The sequence below is a fragment of the Panthera leo genome, chromosome D2 (genome assembly GCF_018350215.1).
Source record: "Panthera leo isolate Ple1 chromosome D2, P.leo_Ple1_pat1.1, whole genome shotgun sequence".
NCBI classification, from domain to species: domain Eukaryota; kingdom Metazoa; phylum Chordata; class Mammalia; order Carnivora; family Felidae; genus Panthera; species Panthera leo.
In genome coordinates, this window is record NC_056689.1 from 3,681,588 (window position 1) to 3,703,070 (window position 21,483).

General features: G+C 37.5%; 1 protein-coding gene across 6 annotated transcripts in view; it reads left to right on the forward strand.

Moving 5' to 3' along the window:
* Nucleotides 1-21,483, forward strand: part of PCDH15 (protocadherin related 15) — an 836,749-nt gene that overhangs the window by 759,558 nt on the left and 55,708 nt on the right. For all 6 annotated transcript variants that reach the window (XM_042907891.1, XM_042907887.1, XM_042907888.1 and 3 more), the window contains one exon: nt 14,738-14,953. In XM_042907891.1, coding sequence (XP_042763825.1) covers nt 14,738-14,953 — 216 coding nt within the window. The remainder of the gene's footprint in view (nt 1-14,737; nt 14,954-21,483) is intronic.

Consider the following 21,483-nt stretch of genomic DNA (forward strand, 5'->3'; position numbering starts at 1 on the left):
GGAGGTTGGCCAAAGGCAAGTAGGCTAAAGACAGATGGGCCAATGCTATTTCTCTGCCAAAACAAAGCAAACAGAAACTAACAATTTTATCAAAGATGAATGTTATCTAGTAACTCTTTGTTTCTTCTTTTTTTTAATCTGTATGTAGTTGACCCACAATGTGACATTCATTTCAGGAGTACAACACAGTGATTCAACTTCTGTGTAAATTGTGCTACACTCAACACAAGGGTGGCTACCATTTGTCACCACACAGCACTATTACAGCATCACTGACTGTATTCCCTGGGCTGTGCCTTTTATTTCCATGAGTGATTCATTCCATAACTAGAAGCCTGTACTCCCTTCCCCTTCATCCTTCTTGCTCATCCCCTCGGTCCTCTCCCCACTGGCAACCATCAGTTTGCTGTCTGTATAGGTCTGATTTTGTCTTCCGTTTGTTGGTTTATTCATTTGTTTTGTTTTTTAGATTCCACATATGAGTGAAGTCCTGTGGTATTTGTCTTTTTCAGTTTGACTTACTTCACTTAGCATAACACCCTCTGGGTCCATCCATGCAAATGCCAAATCTCACCCCTTTATTATGGCTGTGTAATAGTCCGGTGTATACATACCACATCTTTCTAATCCATTTGTCTGTCAACATCCACATGGTCAACAGACACATGAAAAAATACTCCACATCACTCCTCATCAGGGAAATGCAAATCAAAACCACAATGAGGTGCCACCTCACGCCAGTCGGAGTGGCTAAAATCAAACACATGAGAAACAGCAGGTGTTGGCAAGGATGTGAAGAAGAAGGAAGCCTCTCACACCATCAGTGGGAGTGCAACCTGGTGCAGCCACTGTAGAAAACAGTATGGAGGTTCCTCAGATATTAAAAATAGAACTGCGGGAGCGCCTGGGTGGCTCGGTCGGTTAAGCTTCCGACTTCGGGTCAGGTCATGATCTCACGGTCCGTGAGTTCGAGCCCCGAGTCGGGCTCTGTGCTGACAGCTTAGAGCCTGGAGCCTGTTTCGGATTCTGTGTCTCCCTCTCTCTCTGCTCCTCCCCTGTTCATGCTCTGTCTCTCTCTGTCTCAAAAAAATAAATAAACGTTAAAAAAAATTAAAAAAAAATAAAAATAAAAATAGAACTGCCTTGTGATCCACAAATTCCACTACTGAGTATTTACACAAAGAAAACATAAGCACCAATTCAAAAATATATAGGCACCCTTTTGTTTATTGCAGCATTATTTACAATAACTAAGGTATAGGGGCAACCTAGTAACTATCTTTTGAGCCTTGACAATATTGGTACAATTTATAGATTTTATATAGCCCTTAAAAATATGCTTATTTTTAAAAAGTATTACTTATTTATTAAAATTTTTAAAAATGCCACTCTTCCTATTATGTGCTGTTTGAAATAGAAATAGGCTGTTTTTGTTTAAGATTAAAAAAAATCCATATAACTGGCTAACGACTGAAAATAATAGGTTATAAAAGCCATACAGATCATCTGATCCTGGTTACAGGAAGCATATCTATATATAGAACATATAAAAGGACATATATAAACATTAATAATGGCTATAAATGGATACAATGTAGAGTTTTTAGTATTCCTTTGCTAATATACATTTTCTGATATTTCTGTAATAAACAAGAAGTAATCAAGTATTTATATATTAGACACATTATAAAAGACAGTTGGACATTTAAGTGGGTAAAATTTTTCATCTTTACAAATAACACAGAGCAAGAATAATAATATGAAGTGGCACCTGGGTGGCTCAGTTGGTTGAGCGTCCAACTTGGACTCAGGTCATGATCTCACAGTTCATGGGTTTGATCCCCGCATCGGGCTCTTTGCTGACAGCTCAGAGCCTGGAGCCTGCTTCAGATTCTGTGTTTCCCTCTCTCTCTGCCTCTCCCCTGCTCATTCTCTGTCTGTCCCTCTCTCTCAAAAATAAATAAACATTTAAAAAAGTTTTAAGGGGCTCCTGGGTGGCTCAGTCGGTTAAGCGTCCGACTTCGGCTTAGGTCATGATCTCACAGTCCATGAGTTCGAGCCCCACGTCGGGCTCTGTCCTCACAGCTCAGAGCTTGGAGCCTGCTTCGGATTCTGTGTCTCCCTCTCTCTCTGCCCCTCCCCTGCTCATGCTCTGTCTCTCTCTGTCTCTCAATAATAAATAAACGTTAAAAAAATTTAAAAAAAATAAAATAAATAAATAAATAAAAATAAAAAAGTTTTAAAAAGATTAATTTGATTTAGGAGTCAAAAAAGAAAGAAAGAAACTAATTTAGGAATTTTTAAAAAGGAAAACAGGGTGAAAAAAGCATTTAAATAATTTTGCAAAAGTAGATTCATAACTTATTACAATCTCATCCATGCTTCTCAAAAACTAAAAATATTTTTAAAAGTTAGCAGTTAAGAATACTAATATTTTAGCCTAGTATCTCAAGGTGGAATTGTAATGTTGGCCACTCTGCTTTGTAGTATATTGTTTGGGGGCCAATTCTTTTTAGAATTTCATCCAATGAAAAATAATAGTAATAGGAATTTTACTTTTGTGTTACAGCTGTTTCTTCTTATCAAACTTGTTAGATGTTAGACAAAATATACATCGTTATAAAACTGAAAAAATATATGTCTGTGCATACATGTTTACATATATGTGTGTCATATATCCATGTGTGTGTATGTATGTGTATATATATACACACATACATAGAGAGAGACAGAGAGATGGTTTCTGAAATACCACCAGTTTAAATGAAGGACATTGCAGAAAGCAAGTTTTTTTGTTGTTGTTGAATGTGTTGTTTACATTAAAATGTTGCGATGTATATATATTCAAGGAGGCAGATTTTATTTTCCCATGTGTAAATAGCACCATTCCAATCTGTCAGTATGGGCCTCTGTATAATTAGTGTCACGTTAATGGTCCTAAAGGCTTTTCTGCTGCTAATCATTAATTTCATCATAGTACTTTATATTCACTATATTTTTGAAAGTTCTCCATTTATTTTCGAAAGTAAAAGTTTTATAAATTGAATTCCATTTTCCTTTGACATACTCTTTAAAAAGCAATGATAAAGGTTTTGCTTTTTGTAGTAAAGCTTTTTGTGTGTGCTTATTGTTTCTGTCTTAAATGGGCAAACGTTGTCAGAGGGAACACACAGAAGATGCCACATTCGTATTTAATTTGCAAATGCCTTGCTATCAGGATCCTCCGATTCCCTCTTAAACTTAATAATTGAAGAATAAATAGGCTTCTTATACATTATTCGTATCCTAAACCTTTTTGCAATGATGAAAATGCCATTCTTTATCTCGTAAATTAATTGTGCTTTAAAACTGTAAAAATATAAATGAGGATGTTTAAGTGACAGGATACTCAAATCTTTTCATGAAGCAAAGTGGTCCAAATTTTTGAACACATGAAGGACAAACTTTCTTAAATAATTTAATGATGGGAACAAAAATAAGCTTAAAAAAAAAGTTTGTGTTCAAGAGGATTTTAAAAAAAAATGTTATATATCCTCTTTAAATTTTAATTTTCATTTTTGAAGGAGATTTTAGTGGCCAATCTGAAAACCAAGTCACAAAAAATATAAAAGAATAAGAAAATCAAGTGTAATAGATACGCATAAATAGTATAACATGCCAAGGTAAATGCTATAGTAAAAAATACATAAAATATAGTAGTTAGGAACATGCAGGTGGAAATAGCAGTGCCCCTAAGGGAGTTGGGACAGACTTGAGAAAATTATCATTTAAGGTGAGACTTGGCTTTATTGTTCAATATTATATATATTCAGTATGTGTAGGTGTGTGCGTGGGCGTGCTCACACATATACCATAATATAGTCCAGGAGGGAGCACCATTTGGCCTAGCAGACAAAAGACACTTCTTAAAAATTTTTTAAAGTCTATTTATTTTTGAGAGAGAAAGAGAGAGAGCATGAGTGGGGAAGGGGCAGAAAGACAGAGAGACACAGAATCTGAACTAGGCTCCGAGCTGTCAGCACAGAGCCTGATGTGGGGCTCAAACTCACCAACCTTGAGATCATGATCTGAGCCAAAGTTGGATGCTCAACCAACTGAGCCACCCAGGCACCCCAATAAGAGACATTTTAAATTAGAAGAAACTGAGTAAGTAAAGAGTTGGAATCATAGAAGAACACAGATTGTTCAGGAAAAAAAAAAAAATAGGTAGTATGATTTGGGGGAAATTCAAGTAGAGGTACCTGTAGGGCAGGAAGTTGGAATGGTGCACTGGGATCAGACTAAGAATATTTCGTGTGTGTGTCATAATGCACTCTTGTGGCAGGTGGGGGCTCTTGACCGTCTTTCTGCCATGGCTGGAGTGAAAACTCAGTCGTGAGGGCCTGCTTGGGCAGCATCTGCTTGGTAGATAGTCTGTGAACTGAGGGGTATTATTGCAGATCTCCAACGCGGAAGGCTTGGGACAGACAGGAAGTTGGGAGGCCTAGGGCCAGATGATGGATGCTGAGATCTGTGGCCCAGTTCATGTCTGGGTGGGGTGCCCTTGCCAGGTGGGCAGACGACGGCGGGAGGGACCAGCACAGCAGCTAGAAGAGGGACAGGAGCCGGGGAGATGAGAAGGTGGAACTATATTGGCCTTGGATTGATCTAATGTAATGTAACTGACAAAGAACACAGGTGAGAAATAAGGAGGATCATTTAATTTGCTTTGAATGCTGAAGGATTGGAATTCATAACTGCAGAATCATAGCAACAGTACAAACTTCTTAGACATTCCTATAATAAGTGAGCTTTCACCAAAAACCTTTAACATTCTGTTATTCAGAATCAACATCAAAAACTCGTTTTCCTCTCTCAGAGAGTTCAAATTGTACATGTTTTCCATTATTACTGTGTGTTGAATGGGACACAGTTTCTTTCTTTTCCACCTGGATGAAAAGGTAGAACAAATATTTCAGAGTCCATCTCAAAGCTTCGTTGGAGAATATATGATCAGTCATGAGAATAGCAATAATGAAGAAAAGAACAAAGCAAGTATTTTTTGAGGTAGTATTTCTTTTCTGAAGATTTTACAAAGAAAATAAAATTAAACTTAAAAAAAAGTTTCAATGATCACATAAATGCAAGTCTTTCCGATGTTTAAATCTCATGCCTCCTGTAATAAAACATGTTTCAGTGTATAACTTTAAAAATGATAAAAGGAAGATTTTGCTGTTCTCCAGTCTCTTTCTTTAATTTTTCAAATAGGAATTATCATGTGATATTGGGCACCACTTTTTAAGAGTAAGCTTTGATAAATTCTAGCTATAATAAAATAGCAGTAAAACTCCTGAAAAGGTTTTTGTCATTCAAATTGTGTTGCCTGTGTCTACCTTACATTATTAAATTGTTGTTTCTACAGTAAGTTTTATTTTACTCACTAGAATATCTCTGAATTATATTAGACTTTTACTTAAGTATACAAATAGTAGATACATTGGAATTAGGAAGTATTGGACTGTACTCACCTTTTTGACATCCAAACACAAAACTAAACAAAACAAAAAACCAGACATTAAGCTTTCTTATTTGAAATGTCTATGCCCTCTCTTTTTCTGTCTTTTATTTTTTTGCATAAATCTTGAATAGCCTTATAAATAGACCTCTCTACCTGACATTTTCCTTTCCTCATTCATATTTTATCATATGTTGGACATATGTATTGTCTTAAGAGCTTTAAAATGAAGGTTTCTTTGTAGTTCCTGAAAATACAAGAGCCAAGTTAAAGTAGTTTAAGAAGCCAAGGATCTGTTCTTTTTGCCCCTTACAAACACAGCTTGACATGCTGACATTAGTAGGTGGAAATGTGGGATTTGAGAGTTTTTGCCCTGACATTCTAAAATACTTTCACTCTATTACAGGGAGAGTGAGCCTTCAGTGCTGTTAAATGTTAAAATGGGGTCTAATTGAAAAACTGAAGTTTAAAATTAGCATTATTGGACTTTAATGGGCTTTGGAAGTTCTTAGGACATCACTAATTATTCCACTAATATTTCCACATCCATAGTATTCATTTAGGCAACAGAGGGGAACAGTTATTTAGGCTGCTAGAAAATTAATGGGCTCACCTACACCCCTATATGATAGAGGCAATTATTTGGTGATTTTCTCTTAATGTTGGGCACCTGTGTGCATTAAAATTTCCAGATGAGGTCTTAGAAATTCATAAGTGGTTTCCTGTGTCTTAGCTTTCATTTAGAAATATAATTACAACAGGTATAATTATAATATTCATTTCTGATTTTCATTCTTTTAAAACAACTTTAGACATGACTTTCCTGATTTTACTCACTAACAGAAACTCCCAAAAGTCTGTGAATCAAATCTTCCAAGGTTACCTCTTTCAGATAATAAAGACTGTGCCCGGAGCCCAGTGTACATTTTTTATTATAAAGAAGCTGATAGAAAAAGTCAAGTGGCATCGATTCTGTAGCAAATTTGATTCAGTTACAATTTTCACGATGAGCCAGCTTTAATTTTTAGGTGTTAATTTAACCAAGTTTGTTAGATGTGTCCTTACTACTAGCTAAAAATCAACTTGTAATTTTTACTTATATTTTCCCCTTTCTTAGAATATCTTTAGGAATTTTCCCCATTTTTTAAAGAAACAATGCAGGTTATATTCACAAAGGTCAATTTATTTAAAAAATAGTACTTATCTCTTTTGTTTTATTCATGCTTAAGTTCTCCAATGACATCTCAGGCAAATAGTGAAACTCGTTCTTCTCAGCCACACATGAACGCATCAGGACTAACTTCTAATATTGTTAACATTTTTATTTATGTATCTTTAAACATTTTTTAAGTTTATTTATTTAGAATGTGACAGAGAGCATGAGTGGGGGAGGAGAAGAGAGAGAGAGAATCTCTAGCAGACTCGCACTGTCAGCACAGAGCTCGATGCAGGGCTTGAACTCGCAAACCATGAGATAATGACCTGAGCTGAAACCAAGAGTTGACCGCTTACCAAACTGAGCCACGCAGGCGCCCCCTTGTTAACATTTTTAAAAATCAGTTCCTTCTCCAACCCCCCAGCAAAAGCCAGAAAGGTAAATTTCTATATGAAAATAAATTTTCTAAATTAAAATGAATTTTGACTTATGTTTCCATTTTCCTTCTTTTAGCGTTGATGTATTATACATTAGAGTATATTCTATCCCCTGTGATTAACCTGGTTTGTTAAGTAGAAGATTGAATTATTTTTATTCTAACTGCAGAAATGATAGATTCTTACCCTCTATTGCTTTATTTTGTATTTCCCTTGTCCTGTTTTGTTTTGTTTTCTATATTTTTATCTCATTTCTTTTCCTTCCCTGTGTATCCTTTGTGCATTTGAGATGTTACATACTCTATTTTATTTAATAAATGGGACACCTGGGTGGCTCAGTCAGTTAAGCGTCAGACTTTGGCTCAGGTCATGATCTCGCAGTCTGTGAGTTCGAGCCCTGCGTTGAGCTCTGTGCTGGCAGCTCAGACCCTGGAGCCTGTTTCAGATTCTGTGTCTCCCTCTCTCTCTGCCCCTCCCCCGTTCGTGCTCTGTCTCTGTCTCAAAAATAAATAAACGTTAAAAAAATTATTTAACAAGTGTTACCTTAGAAATTTTAACATACATGTACCTAAAAATACCAATGTACCCTCCACCCTGAATATTATTTAGAATATTCAGACATTTAAAGTAAGTCCTTACCATTGAAATTTATATGTTATTGTTTTGGGATATCTTAGTCTGTTTTTTTGGCCACACAGAAGAATATAATCATGCATTGTAGAGCCCATGCTCAAGTAGAGTGATTTAAACATTTAATACTTTATTTGCTTTTTCATATCTTCCTATATCTTAGACTTTCCACTGGAATCATTTCATTTAAGGGACACCATGTAGAACTTTCCATCGGTACCTTTCCACGCCACCCTGTGATTGTCTCAAAAAGTGTTTATTTCCTTCTCGTTTTTGAAAGACATTTTTGCTAGGGCTAGAATTCCAAGTGTGCAGCTATTTTCTCTGGGCACTTTGAAGAGATTTCCCTCCTTCCACTCAACCACCATTCTTCTACTCCTGAGACCCTTCTATGACTCCCCCTTCTGTTGGGGGTAGGCTGCCACGCATTCTGCAGTTTCTACAAGATGTGGAGGGCACTTTGTGTTTGTCCTGTTGGTACTTTATTGGGCTTCTTAAATCTGTTGACAGCTGTTTTTTTTGTTTTGTTGTTGTTGTTGTTGTTTTTATCAATTCTGGAAAATTCTGTTTTTCTTGAACCTCTGATTAGACATTTGCTAAACTTTATCACTAAATGCTATGGCTCAAATTTGCTTTTAGGTTTATGTGTCTTTTTGTCCTGTAAGGCATTCTGGGTCATTTCTTCTATCCTACCGTTCAGTTCACTAATTCTCTCATCAACTCTGCCTACACTGCTAATAGCTTCATCTCTAAGTTTTTCATTTCAATTACTATTTCTTCATTTCTACAAGATACTTTTTATTTATGTGCAGCTATTCTCATTCCCCCTCCTATTTTTAAGATGTCTATTTACTGAAACATACTGAACACATCTGCTTTGTATTCTGTGCCTGCTAATTCCCTCCGCGGGTATGATTTTGCTTTATTTATTTATTATTTTTATTTAAGTTTATTTTTTGAGAGAAACAGAGAACAATCAGGAGAGGGGCAGAGAGAGAGGGAGACATGGAATCTGAAGCAGGCTCCAGGCTCTGAACTGTCAGCACAGAGCCCAATGCAGGGCTCGAACCCACAAACCTCGAGATCATGACCTGAGCCAGAGTCAGAGGCTTAACCAACTGAGCCACCAAACAGCCCTGATTTTGCTTTTTCTTCAACTAACTCTTCTTTATGGAATTTTGTTCCTTCTTCATTTTTAGGATTATTTTACTCTAACTTTTTTTTTATCTTTCTTGGAACTTACTTGTTAGGATTATTTAAGGCATAGGTTGGAGGTGGTTGTTTTGAAAATGCACCTTCTTCTGGGAAGAGGCTAGGCCACTATCAGTGACAGATCACTTTTCTCAAATTCTCAGTTGTGGTTTTTCTGTTTATTCAGGTAGAGTCTAGGACCACTGGGTTTACGAGTTCAGAATATTATGATTTCTCCTTGAATTGAGCAAATTGGTAGTGTATGAATGAAGGCTACAGACCCAATGAGGTCTTGTGTTGGTTGGATTGATTCTCAAGGAAGGTTTTTCCCCACTGCAATCAACATCAAAGCTTAAGCCTGGAGATTTTCTTAGCAGTTTGGGATGGTGGTGGCAGTGGTGGCTGGAAAGGAGAGATGAATTTCTCAATCGTCCTTAAGGTGAGAATTTAGCATCCTGGGAAGGGTAGTCTTAGACTCACTTCCGTGAGTGAGCATTGGGTATTGTTTCCTATTCTCTGAGCCAATCACAGCCGCAAGAATTTTAAGCTCACCTAGATCAGCAAAAAGCCCTCTATGTGGAACCACACTCAGCACTAATAAGAGTTTTGTATTTCTGCCTTCACTTAGTTTGTGGCCTGCATATGTATTATTTTCTTTCTGTGTCCCTAACATGTCTAGGAAGAGTTCTTGTCATCTTTTATCTAGCACTTACTGTTGTGTTCACTGGGGTCTCAGTCCTGGTACTTAGTGTGACAGATTGAGCCTAGTGGTTTCCATATAGGTTTTAGAGTGAGGCTTCCCCAGGTTTGCTATCGATTGTCATTGTGATTATGAGAAAGTAACTACTCTCTGTGTGCCTTCCTTCCTTTAGCTATAAAATAATAACAATAAAATTTACTCAACAGGAGGGGTGCCTGGGTGGCTCAGTTAAGCGTCCACCTTTTGATTTTGGCTCAGGTCATGATCTCATGGTTTGTGGGTTCAAGCCCTACATCAGGCTCTGCACTGACAGTGTGGAGCTTGCTTGGGATTCTCTCTCTCCCTCTCTGTCTGCCCCTGCCCTGCTTATGCTCACATGCAGTGTGCTCTCTCTCTGAAAATAAGTAAACTTTAAAAAAAAAGGAGAGCAAAGTACAGGTATCTTGAAAAAATTGATTAATGGATTATTTTAAGGAAGTTACAATCTCATGATAACATGTCTGGAGTAATAAGCTTAATTTTGTGCATATTCATTGGTAAATATCATGATATGAAAAATGTTAAAATTTTTAATATTATAAAATATTAAGTTATAGTTATACTACACTTGGCTATCTTTATATATGTATATATATGTGTGTATATATATATACACATGTACATATTTATCTTGAAATAATGTTTGTTGATCAATGGTTTTTTTTTCATTTTATGAATAAGGAAAACTGAAACTCTGAGTGATTTTTTTTCAAAATCACACCTGACATTTGAGTCTTTATCTCTCTAAAACACAACCTACACATGCGTGCACACACACACACACACACACAGCATAAAAGTAAATTTAAAATTATCAAACATAGAAAGCAAATAGTTATTGTAGTACACTCTGCTGAAACTCTCACTTTTCACATCTGAAACCAGATTTAAAATTGTGTTCTTATTTTTTTTATCAGTATTTTTGGTGTAATTTAGTATATAAATATATCATGTCTTCTCATTGATATCATGAAGGAATATTTGGTTGTTAATTATGTGTAATTCCCATGTACCTACACAACATTGATCAGTCACATCTTATAGACAGGTTTCAGTCTTAAATCATGTGTTTGTTGAAAATTAAATACGCTCAAAATTGAACTTGAAAATACTTTAAATTACTTCTAAGTGTGGTACTAATTGGAATTTTTATCATTCACTGTCTAACTGGCTAGTATTCAACTAGATGTACTTGGGAGAAAGGAGGGAGATTTGAAAGAATATTGATGACCCTGGGAAGCCATCATCAATGCCTGTTTTCTGAAATGAGGTCTTTGAGATTCCAAAAAGGATTAAGACCATGCAAAGAAATAGAAATGCAAAGTGAAGTCATTACTGACAACATTAATATGACAGTAGTAATTTTATACTTTTGGGAAAATATCCAGTAAACGTGATTCTTAAAAACCCTGTATCTCATTTTTTGATAATTTGCTCCAAATGTACTGTGAAAAAATCATAAAAGAAATTAGATATTTCTAAGTTGTAATTGCTAATTTCATACCCAGACTTTTGCATTAAATGATTATTTGCTTCAGGAATGGTACTGATACCAGATGGGCCAAGGCTCTGAGAGGGAGGGTCTCAGGACACTTGCCATGTGGGTTCTTGGCTTTGTCTGTGAAATAATTCAAGAGCAAGACATTTAGAAATAAGAAAGGAGCTGCTTCACAAAGTATTGGTCTCCCTCCCAGATGGGGAAGAGGACCCCCTTTGTCTCTACTGAAAGGCTTTAGAAACCATATAAGGAGGGGGTAGCTAACCATATAGGGAGGGGGTAGCTCTTTAACTTTGGGTTTATTACTTACATTGGGCCATTTGTTTTTCCATTGTCTTAGGGTTGTGGAGTTAACCACAGGGAGCAGTCTTAAGAACGCCCAGCCTTTGTGGCTTTTATTGCCAGAGGGCATGGGGCTGGTAGTCTTCCAAGAGTTGGATCTTGTGAATCTTTATGTTCAGGGTCAGCCTAAAACCAATATGGCTTCACTTTAGTCAACTTGTCTCCCAAGCCTCCCTTCCCTCCTGCCTCAGTGTGTTTGAAAAAACACCTTAACCTGTTAACCTATCTACTTTGTGGTTATCTTAATTTAGTAACTTAGAAATACTAGAAAGTGAAATTACTTGTTTGTTGAAATTGGACGTTAATCAGTAAGAACTGTACAAAGAAACTGAATGTACCGAGCAATCACAATGATTTTACTGTAACTACCTTTTCTTTCCTAAATATAATTGTGTTGTGCTACAGGGTTCATTTAAAATTACAAAGGTTTGTTTGAGAAAGACAAGTAGCATAAAATTTCACTCATTCGTGGAATCTAAAACAAACAAACAAACAAAACCAAGTAAACAAACAAACATAAAGCAGAATCAGACCTATAAATACAAAGAACACACTGATGGTTGCTGGTGGAGGGGTGGAGGGGATGGACAAAAGGGGAGAAGGGGGGGAGGGGAAGGTACAGGCTTCCAGTTACGGAATGGATAAGTTACAGGGATGAAAGGCACAGCATAAGGAATGTCATCAATGATACTGCAATAGAGTTATATGGTGACAGATGGTAGCTACACTTGGGGTAAGCACAGCATGACATACAGAGGTGTTGAATCACGCGAAACTAATGTGACACTGTGTGTCAAGTTCAAATTACAAAAATTTTTAAATTAAAAAGAAAAAAGCACAGGACTAGATGTTAGCTGTAAATACTTGGGAGCATGGGAAATGTGGTGAATTGGACTTAGATTCTAGAGTCGGAATGATCAGAATTCAAATCCTGAAGCACAGAAAGAGCTAAGTGGATTAGGTATATAACTATTGAGTCTCGTGTTCTTCATAGGTAAAATAGGGAATAATAATACCTATCTCATGGTGTTAGAGGGAAGATGAAATAAAATGATTTAAAATGCCTATAACAATTTAAAAATATAAGGGTTTAGAATCTTAGAACACAAAATTGAGTAAAAGAATTCAGATAGAAGAGGGAACATATAGTGTGATCCCATCAACATAACATTTTAAAATAGGCGCAACTACTGAATGGTGTTAGAAATAAGGCCAGTGGGTTCCCTAGGGAGTAGGTGTTGTTCGAGGATATAGAGAACATTCTGGGGTGCGGTAATGTTTTCTTTCTTGAAGCAGGTGCTAGTCACGTGGATGTGCATCGTTTGCAATTTTTTTGAGCTGTATACTTATGATTTGTGCATTTTTGTACATGTTTTTAATACTTCACTGTCATTTGCATTAACAGTAAAAAATTTATTTCAGTGGAAACATCCATGCTAATTATACATTAAAGGATAATACTCAACCAAATCTTCGACCTATTTGTCATTGGTCCCAAGTTTGCTCATCGTATGCAAAAGAAATGTCTTTGATTACTTGATTCAGACTCTGATTTTAATTTTAGTTGGGAATGGGCTTTTTTATTTTTTATGTTCTACTTTATTAAATGAATAAAACGCCTGAGTTCAAAGCTTAAAAAGAAACACTTTGATAACTATTTTTTCTTTGTTCTTCTTCCCCTTTTAGTGATAATGTGATCTAATGTTGAAATCTAATTACTGTCCCTCTAATGCCAAAACTCAGCTCCACCATCATGTGAAACATAGACCATCTACAGAGATGAGTTGGTGCTGGAGCTCAGCTCATCTGACTTCTTAGAAAGTCATTTTGACAAAATTCAAGAAATCTCTTATCCTGAAGGAAAATATCTCTTTGTTTGCTTACTTTAAGTTACCTTGTTTAATAGAAAGGTAGAGCTATCCTCATATGTTTCCAATGGTTGAGCACATGTATAGAGAATTTGAAGATGGAGATCCAAGCCCATGGTAACCTTTAACATGCATTCACTATTATTGTCATTATTTATATCCCAACTTCACCACCTACTATGTAGCCTTTGGCCATATCACTTTAATTAGAATTAAAATTTCAGTTTCTTAGTCACATAAGCCTCATTTCAAGCGTTCACTGGTCATATGTGGCTAGTGGCTGCTGTGTTAGAACACATTTAGTGCATTTCCATCACCACAGAAAGTTTCACTAGACAGCATTAATTTATATAATTGGCATAATACATTTCTCAGAGTTTGTATTTAAAAAGATGGTGCTTTGTAGAATCCTTAGCATTGTAATGACATCGAAAATGCTTGATACATGACATTTAATAATGTTTTTTAGTAAAAATAACTAGATAATGAAAATAATGAATAATAACAATATAAAAGTTATATATCTAGTATCATGAAGCAGGTGTACGTAACCTTGTATAAATTCACTAAGACTCTCCTATCCATTATTCCTCCTCCAAATATTTCACTACGAAGTAATTCTCAAATTTGTGTTCTGAAACATCTCTGAAGTAGAAGCTATAGAGCCAGACTAATATATTACCCTCAAAGCTTCATTACAAAAGACATTTAAACAACTATTTACCTTTTTAAATTCTAAATATTAAGAAACCTTAACATGTAGATCATTAGTACCTACAACTAGGAACAAATCTGATTAATCAGGATATTGAGCGATTAAAAAGGAACAATTAGTATTCTAACCTTCTCTAATTATGACATGGCATTAACTAATTAGGATCTTTATATATCTCTAGACTTATTGTTGAAAAAGTTTTGAACTTTTATTCTTCTTGTCCTCTGAGAGATTTTAGTGCATTATTTTATTTTTTCCCCTTTCGGAAATGGGTTAGATGAAAAGCACTATCACAAGCTATGCCTATTACACAAGACAATGGCTAGGTAAACAATCACTCCCATCCTTAAACCAATTTGGATCCCAGCCCAGAGTGGAATGCATCAGACATGCCAATCAAAACACTTGATTCACTGACTGGACCCGGTTAGTGTCTGCGTCCTTGGAATTCACCCTTGGGTAGTCATTATCATTCATCCCTGTGGACACAAAGGCTGATAATCTACAGGATGATATCCAGAACAATAGACAGTTAAGAGGGTTGTGTTGTGTTATTATCACAAAAGAACATCAGTCTTACAAACAGAAATAAGCCCTTTAATACAGGCTATTTTTTTCCTGCTTATTTATACCCTGTGTTTTGTTTTGTTTTGTTTTCCCCTCCTAGGCTACTGACAAAGATACTGGCAATTATAGTGCCATGGCATACCGACTCATCATTCCACCAATTAAAGAGGGAAAAGAAGGATTTGTGGTAGAAACATACACCGGGCTCATCAAAACCGCTATGCTTTTCCACAACATGAGAAGGTCCTACTTCAAATTCCAAGTCATCGCAACTGACAACTATGGGCAGGGGCTAAGTGGCAAGGCAGATGTGCTGGTAAGTAGGTGAAAGTTGAGATTAGGGGACCGGAGTGCAGTTATCCCATTGTCAGTGCTTTCAACTAATAGAATTTTTTTTATTTAAGTTTTATATACTTATTTTGAGAGAGAAAGAGAGAGAACGAGCAGGGAAGGAGAAGAGAGAGAGGGAGCAAGAGAATCCCAAGCAGGCTGTGCACTGTCGGCACAGAGCCCCACATTGGGCTCGAACCATGAGATCGTGACCTGAGCCTAAGAATCGGACGCTTAACTGAATGAGTCACCCAGGTGCCCCGACTCATAGACCTTTTAAGTTTAATCCAAATAGGTTTTCTAAAACCTAAATTAATTTTCATCCAGGTTGTTAATAAGGCTGTGTATTTTTTTCACACTTGGGAACTACATCATGATATGTTTTTATATATGATTGTGACAGCAATTCCAAAGTATCGGATTACTATTTGGTCTTCAGATCTCATTTTTACTATAGAGTTGGCTGGAGCTCCTTAAAATTTTTTAAATACTTCACAGAGTTGTGCTGGAGAAATTAAAATGTATGAAATTTGTATTAATGCTTAAATTCCTTTTAGACCTTTTGTAATTAAGAAAATAAAAGGAAATTTTTTGAAGCAAATTCCTGCTCCAATAGATGTAATTTCCTTATTTGACCCAAATCCCTAATGATAGCATCGATGATTCTTGACTAAGTTATATTTGGCTCAGTCAAGAACATTGCTTTCCTCTGCTTCTTCTTAGGCTGGACACCATCTCAGTGGTAGAGCATACCCAAGGGTGGTTTGATATTACTGCTTATTCAAGGTGTTCAATACCCGTGTTTCTGACTTGTGGAATTTCCACCAACCTGGTGGTGTGGACTAGTTGGATTTTTCTATGATTACAAGTTGTAATTATTACTGGAAATGCTTCTCACATAAAGGCATCATCAAGTATAATTTTTCTTTTGCCATTTGCATCTTATTAAATCTTCATTTTCACCGTTCCATGTAATTCTCTAAACTAGTTTAACCTTCTCAGATACGCAGACAGCAGGATCAATGTTTTTCTTCTACATAGGTACTCATGAAGACCAACCACCTTGACTATGATGGCTATGAAGTTCGAACATCCCCATTTAGAACAGTGCAGTGGTGGTAAACAAAGGCCAATCTAAGTCTGGAAGATTTGACATAGAAGATACTAATGTTGACACTGATTTTTGATAAAATTAAGATCTGCAAACCTAATATAAAATAATGCTGCTATTTCCCTTCCTGTTAAAGGGCTGCACACTGTGATGATGTAAGATTAGCCACTAGGGTAATTACACTAAGTATTTATAATTAAAATACTACTTTGTGGCACCTGGGGGGTTCAGTCGATTGAGTGTCCAACTCCTTATCTTATGATCCCAGAGTCGTGGGGTCGAGCCCTGCATCAGGCTCCACACTGAGCATGGACCCCCCCCTTAGGATTCTCTCTCTTCCTCTCCATGCCCCTCCCCCTCCTAAAGTAAAAAAAAAAAAATGCTACAATAACATAAATAAAATATAACTATGTAGATTATATTTGTAATATGTACATAAGCCATGTGAAGTTTATGGGTTTCTTATTTCGACTCTATAAACTATTGTGTGGAAATTAAAAAGTATACCTTTAAAACTACCGTGTGTGTGTGTGTGTGTGTGTGTGTGTGTGTGTGTGTGTGTATGTGTGTGTGGAAAACTTCCTAGCAAAACAACATTTATGATAAGTCTGAAATCCTGTCAGGCAAGAGAAGGGAATGTGGAGAGAAAGGGAGAAATGAGGCTTTGATGGAGAGGGAGCGGCCTGGGCCAAAACCGAGAAGGAAGACAAGTTGTGACAGCCTGAGTCCCAGAGAGATAGTACTCAGCCCAGAGCAGCGAGCGAGCAGAGTGCATGAGAGCCGAGAGCCAGGCTGGGCATGGCAGTAGGTGGCTCATGTGGTGGTCGTCGGCCATGTTAACAAACTGGAACTTTTTCTTAAAAGTAGTGGGAAAGCATTGGAAAATTTTTAGCAGGAGTGAGTGAAGGTAAGATTTTTAATTCAGAAGAAACCTTCTTGCTTATTGGGACTCTGTTCTCCCAAGAGGACACTCCTCACGCTGCTGGCTTCTGTTTGAATCCTTTTCTGTTTCTGTTGGCCGCACTTCAGACCACGCACTGGCCGAGGGGGACCTTTGAGCGTGACGTGGCTACTTCTAGACCTTCTCTCTTCTTGAGATCCAGCCTTGGTTCTCCCCGTCTGAGCCTGTCACTCACTCTCCCTCACATTGTTGCTGTGATCTCCCAAACCTTGGGTCTTCCCCCCACCGACACACTCAGTGAGTTAAGTTTCTGGTTACTGTTACCATTTCCAGCAATCCCATTGTCCTGATTTTTGGCAGTTTCACACACACAAATGATTCCTCCCGTATCCTGAATTTACAACCTCTTGGCTGCCTCTACTCCGGTGCTTTTGCCCTCCACCCTCTTGCATCCACTAGAAACCAGCTATTGCTGCCATTACCAGTGAATGCATCCCCTCTGTAACCTCCGTTTCAAACCTCCCACTCTTCGAAAGTAATACTGAACATACCCAGCTAACACCAGCACTCCGTGGCTCTTCCAGGACCTTCAGTCCATTTAGCCTCCCTCCACCCTCATGGTTTCTCTCTGCTGCACACCAGCTTTATAGTACAACGCTGACCACCATAAGCCCTCCGTCACATAGGGATTCAACTTCCTTGCCCTTTCTCCCGACATCATACTCATTTGGCAAAACATAAGTCTAAGTAATTCCAACATTCTCCTCTCTCCAGACCTATAGTCATGCTGAGTATGTCTCCAGAAACATACACAGTTGTAGAGTCCTACTTTAAATTAATGATAGAAGCCCCCACGTGAGCACCACACTGTGCTTCCTGGTCCCTCCACGCGTCTCTCCTGCAAGAGTCCCTATTGTGCAGTCCTCCAGTGTCTTCTCGACCTCACTGTTGTCTGGGTAATGGACATTCTGTTTCACTGAAAGATAAAATTAAGGCATTAGAAGACGACTGCTACAGCCTGCACCACGAATCCTACTGATCTACCAGAATTTATACCAGTGTATGCTCTGTCTTCTTCCCTGCTCACTTAGACAAGTTCTTTATGCTCCTATCATTACTTCTACCTGTACGACAGGCCCAATCCCCACCCGCCAGCTCTGGGACATCGTTTCAGCCGCTCTTCTGTTTCTTTTATGCAAGAGCCATATCAATCTCCCCTTTATTGCATTATTCCCATAAACATGCTGGTTTTCCATCTTCCAAACTGATGTTAAAAACCTCTTGACCTACATCTCCTTCCAAATACCACTTCATTTCTATGTTCCTCTTTCCAGAAAAACTCACTGCTGGGGTGAGCTCTAGGTTTTTGCTGTGGAATCTCTCTTGAACCGTCTCTAATTATAACTCTGCTCCAAGCCCTCATCCAGAACTTCCATGTTACTAAATTCATTGGTAATGTCAGTCGTCATCGTATTTGAACCATCAGCAATACTCGACTGGTTATTACCTTTATGAGGCTTCTGGGCCACATTATCCTGTGGTCATCTCTTACCTCACTGTTCGTCCCTTCTCACTCTCCTTTCTGGTTCATTTTCTTCTCCTGACCTTTTAATATTGATGTTTCTTCTGGGTCAGACATTAATTCTCTTTTCTGTCTATTCTCACTCCGTAAACTCATTCAGTCACCAGAACTTTAAAATGTCATTTATATATTAAAGAACATCACATTTACGTTTTGGCCCCAAAGATCATTTCTGAATAGCAAATTCATAGATCTGTGTGCACACTGGAAAGTTGGGTGAAGATGCCTATTTAATGTTTCCTGAACTGAGTTCCTCTTCTTCATCACATCTCTTCACTCTGTCATCCCTCCCTCCCCGTCTCCTCAGTTTTACTCGATGACCAGATCATCTTTGTGTTCCTTAGGCTAAAAAGCTCTTGATTCCTTTCTCTCCTAAGGCACACAATGAATCCCTCAGTAAATACTGTGGGATTCATAAGTGTTATGTATATATGTGTGTGTGTGTGACGAACATATATATGTATGTATATGTGTGTGTGTGTATATATATATATATATATATATATATGTATATGTCATCTACACATTTTTCAACCCTTCTCCTATTGGAGCCTGGTTGAAACCACCCTCCTATTTCACCTGTGTCATCTCACAAACTCAGTAACTTGCCCCCATGCTTCCTCTCTTCCCCTACTCAAGTCTGGTGTTAATATAGCAGCCAAAGTGATCCCTTACAAGGTAATTCAGGTCCTCTTGTTTCTCTGCTCAAAAGCTTTTCCTATCACCCAGGTCTTTCAGAGAAATTCCTGGGTCATTACAGAAGACTATGAGGCCCTGGATAATCTGGCCTTCATTGACATCATTTTCTATTCTCCATTGAAGTCCTTCAGACCCAGTAATATTGGCCAACTTGCTGTTCCCCAAATAGGCATACATGCCCTCACTTTTGTGATTTTGCAGTGCTTCTGTCTAGAATGTTCTTTCCCCCAAAGTGTTCAGAACTAGCTCCCTCATCTCCTCCAAATATTTGCAAGGATGTATTTCACACTGGAGTCTCCTCAGACCATCCAGCTCAGAATTGCAGCCAACTGTGTAACATCACACCTCTTAATTGTTTTCTCTTTACAGTGGATTTATATTCATGTTCGTATTTCCACCCAGAAACTTCATGAGGATAGCTTTTTGTTGTTTTTAATTAATTATTTTATTCCCTGATGTATCTCAAGTGCCCAGAATAATTCCTGACATACAGAGGGTACCCAGTGCCCATTCAACGGGTGAATCACCTCTGTCTTACAGTGTAAATTGGCAGTTATCAAAGTGTGGTCCATGGAGTGCCGAGAGCCCCCCCCCCCCAATCATTTTGGGGTTTGGTGGAGTCAAAACCTTTTTCATGAGACTGCTAGGGCATTGTTTGACTTTTTTACTGTATTGCATTTGCCCCACTATTTTCACTGTATCCTTCATAGTCATACATAAACAGGAAAAAAAAAAAAAAAGTTTGAAGAGTGTCCTTACTCGTAAGCAGTAAAACTGATTAATTTTAACAAACCTCCACTCTTGACTAAATACCTTTTCAATATGTTGTGTAATGAAATGGGAAGTATGCTTCGAACACTTCTGTTTTTTAAGGACGTAGAGGGCAGTCTGAAGGAGAACTATTATGTAAGCTGAATTGGCTGGGTTTTTGTTTTTTTACGCAATAGCTTTTGCTTTGAAAAAATAACTTGAGATAAAATAGGCTTATTCAGACTTGAATATTTGGTAGACATTTACACAAAAATGAATGAAGTGAGACGGTCAGTTCAAGGAAAACAACGGACAGTATTTGTGGCTACTGATAGCATCAAAGCTTCCAAGCGCAAAGTAGAATATTGGAAAGCTTGGGGGCGCCTGGGTGGCTCAGTCAGTAAGCATCTGACTTCAGCTCAGGTCATGATCTCGTGGTTTGTGGGATCGTGCCTCATGTCTGCGCTCACAGCGCAGAGACTGCTTGGGATTCTCTCTCCCTCTCTCTGCCCTTCCCACCCCACTCTTGCGCACTCTCTTGCTCTCAAAATAAATGAATACACTTAAAAAAATGAAAGTAAATAAAAGTAAAATAAATTTTAAAGATAAAAAGAATATTGGAAAGCTTGTAGTCAGTCACCAGTGTGAGCCTGACAGCTTCCCATTATTAAAGACCATGAGATCAGTGGTCATTTTAAGGAATGTGACATTTTTCTTGATATTGTATTATGTAGTGTTTCAATATTTGAAGAATCTGTGTTACTCAGTGAACCGGCATTTTCCAAATGACCAATGCATGATATTAAAGCATCATTTGTGGGTAAAGATCCATTGAAAGTGGAAGATAGATAAATGTGTTTTAATGTAACTAAACCCGATTTTCAATTTCACACTCAGACTAGCACTTGACTTTTGGTGTTGTATCAAAGACTATACAAAGCTGTCTAAAAAAGATTATTAAGCTGCCTCTTCCTTTTCAAGAAAAATGAGATGGCACCAGAGACCAGTCAGGAGAGACAGTGACCAGCGAGAGAAGGTGAGGGTTTCTAGAGCTTTGCTGTCCAGTGTGTTAGTCACTTGTCCTCTGTGGCTACTGAGCACTTGAAATGTGGCCGTGTCACATTGAGACGTACAGTAAGTACGCATACAGTACACACTGGGCTTCAAAGACTTAGTATAAAAAATGTAAAATGTCTCAATAAGTTGTTTTGTATTGATTGTGTGTTGGGATGATAATCTATTAACATACTGGGTGAAGTGTATTATTAAATGGCTTTCACTATTTTTTTAATCTTTCTATCGTGGGGACCAGAAACTTTTAAATTACATATCTGCATGTATGTGTGGCTTACATTAATTTTTTTATTGGCCACTACTATCTGAAGTACCTGGGCACAAATAGATAAAAAAAGGAAAGCTAAGAAGTTCATTAGGAAGAATTAGAAGAACTTAGAAATAATACGTACACTGGCA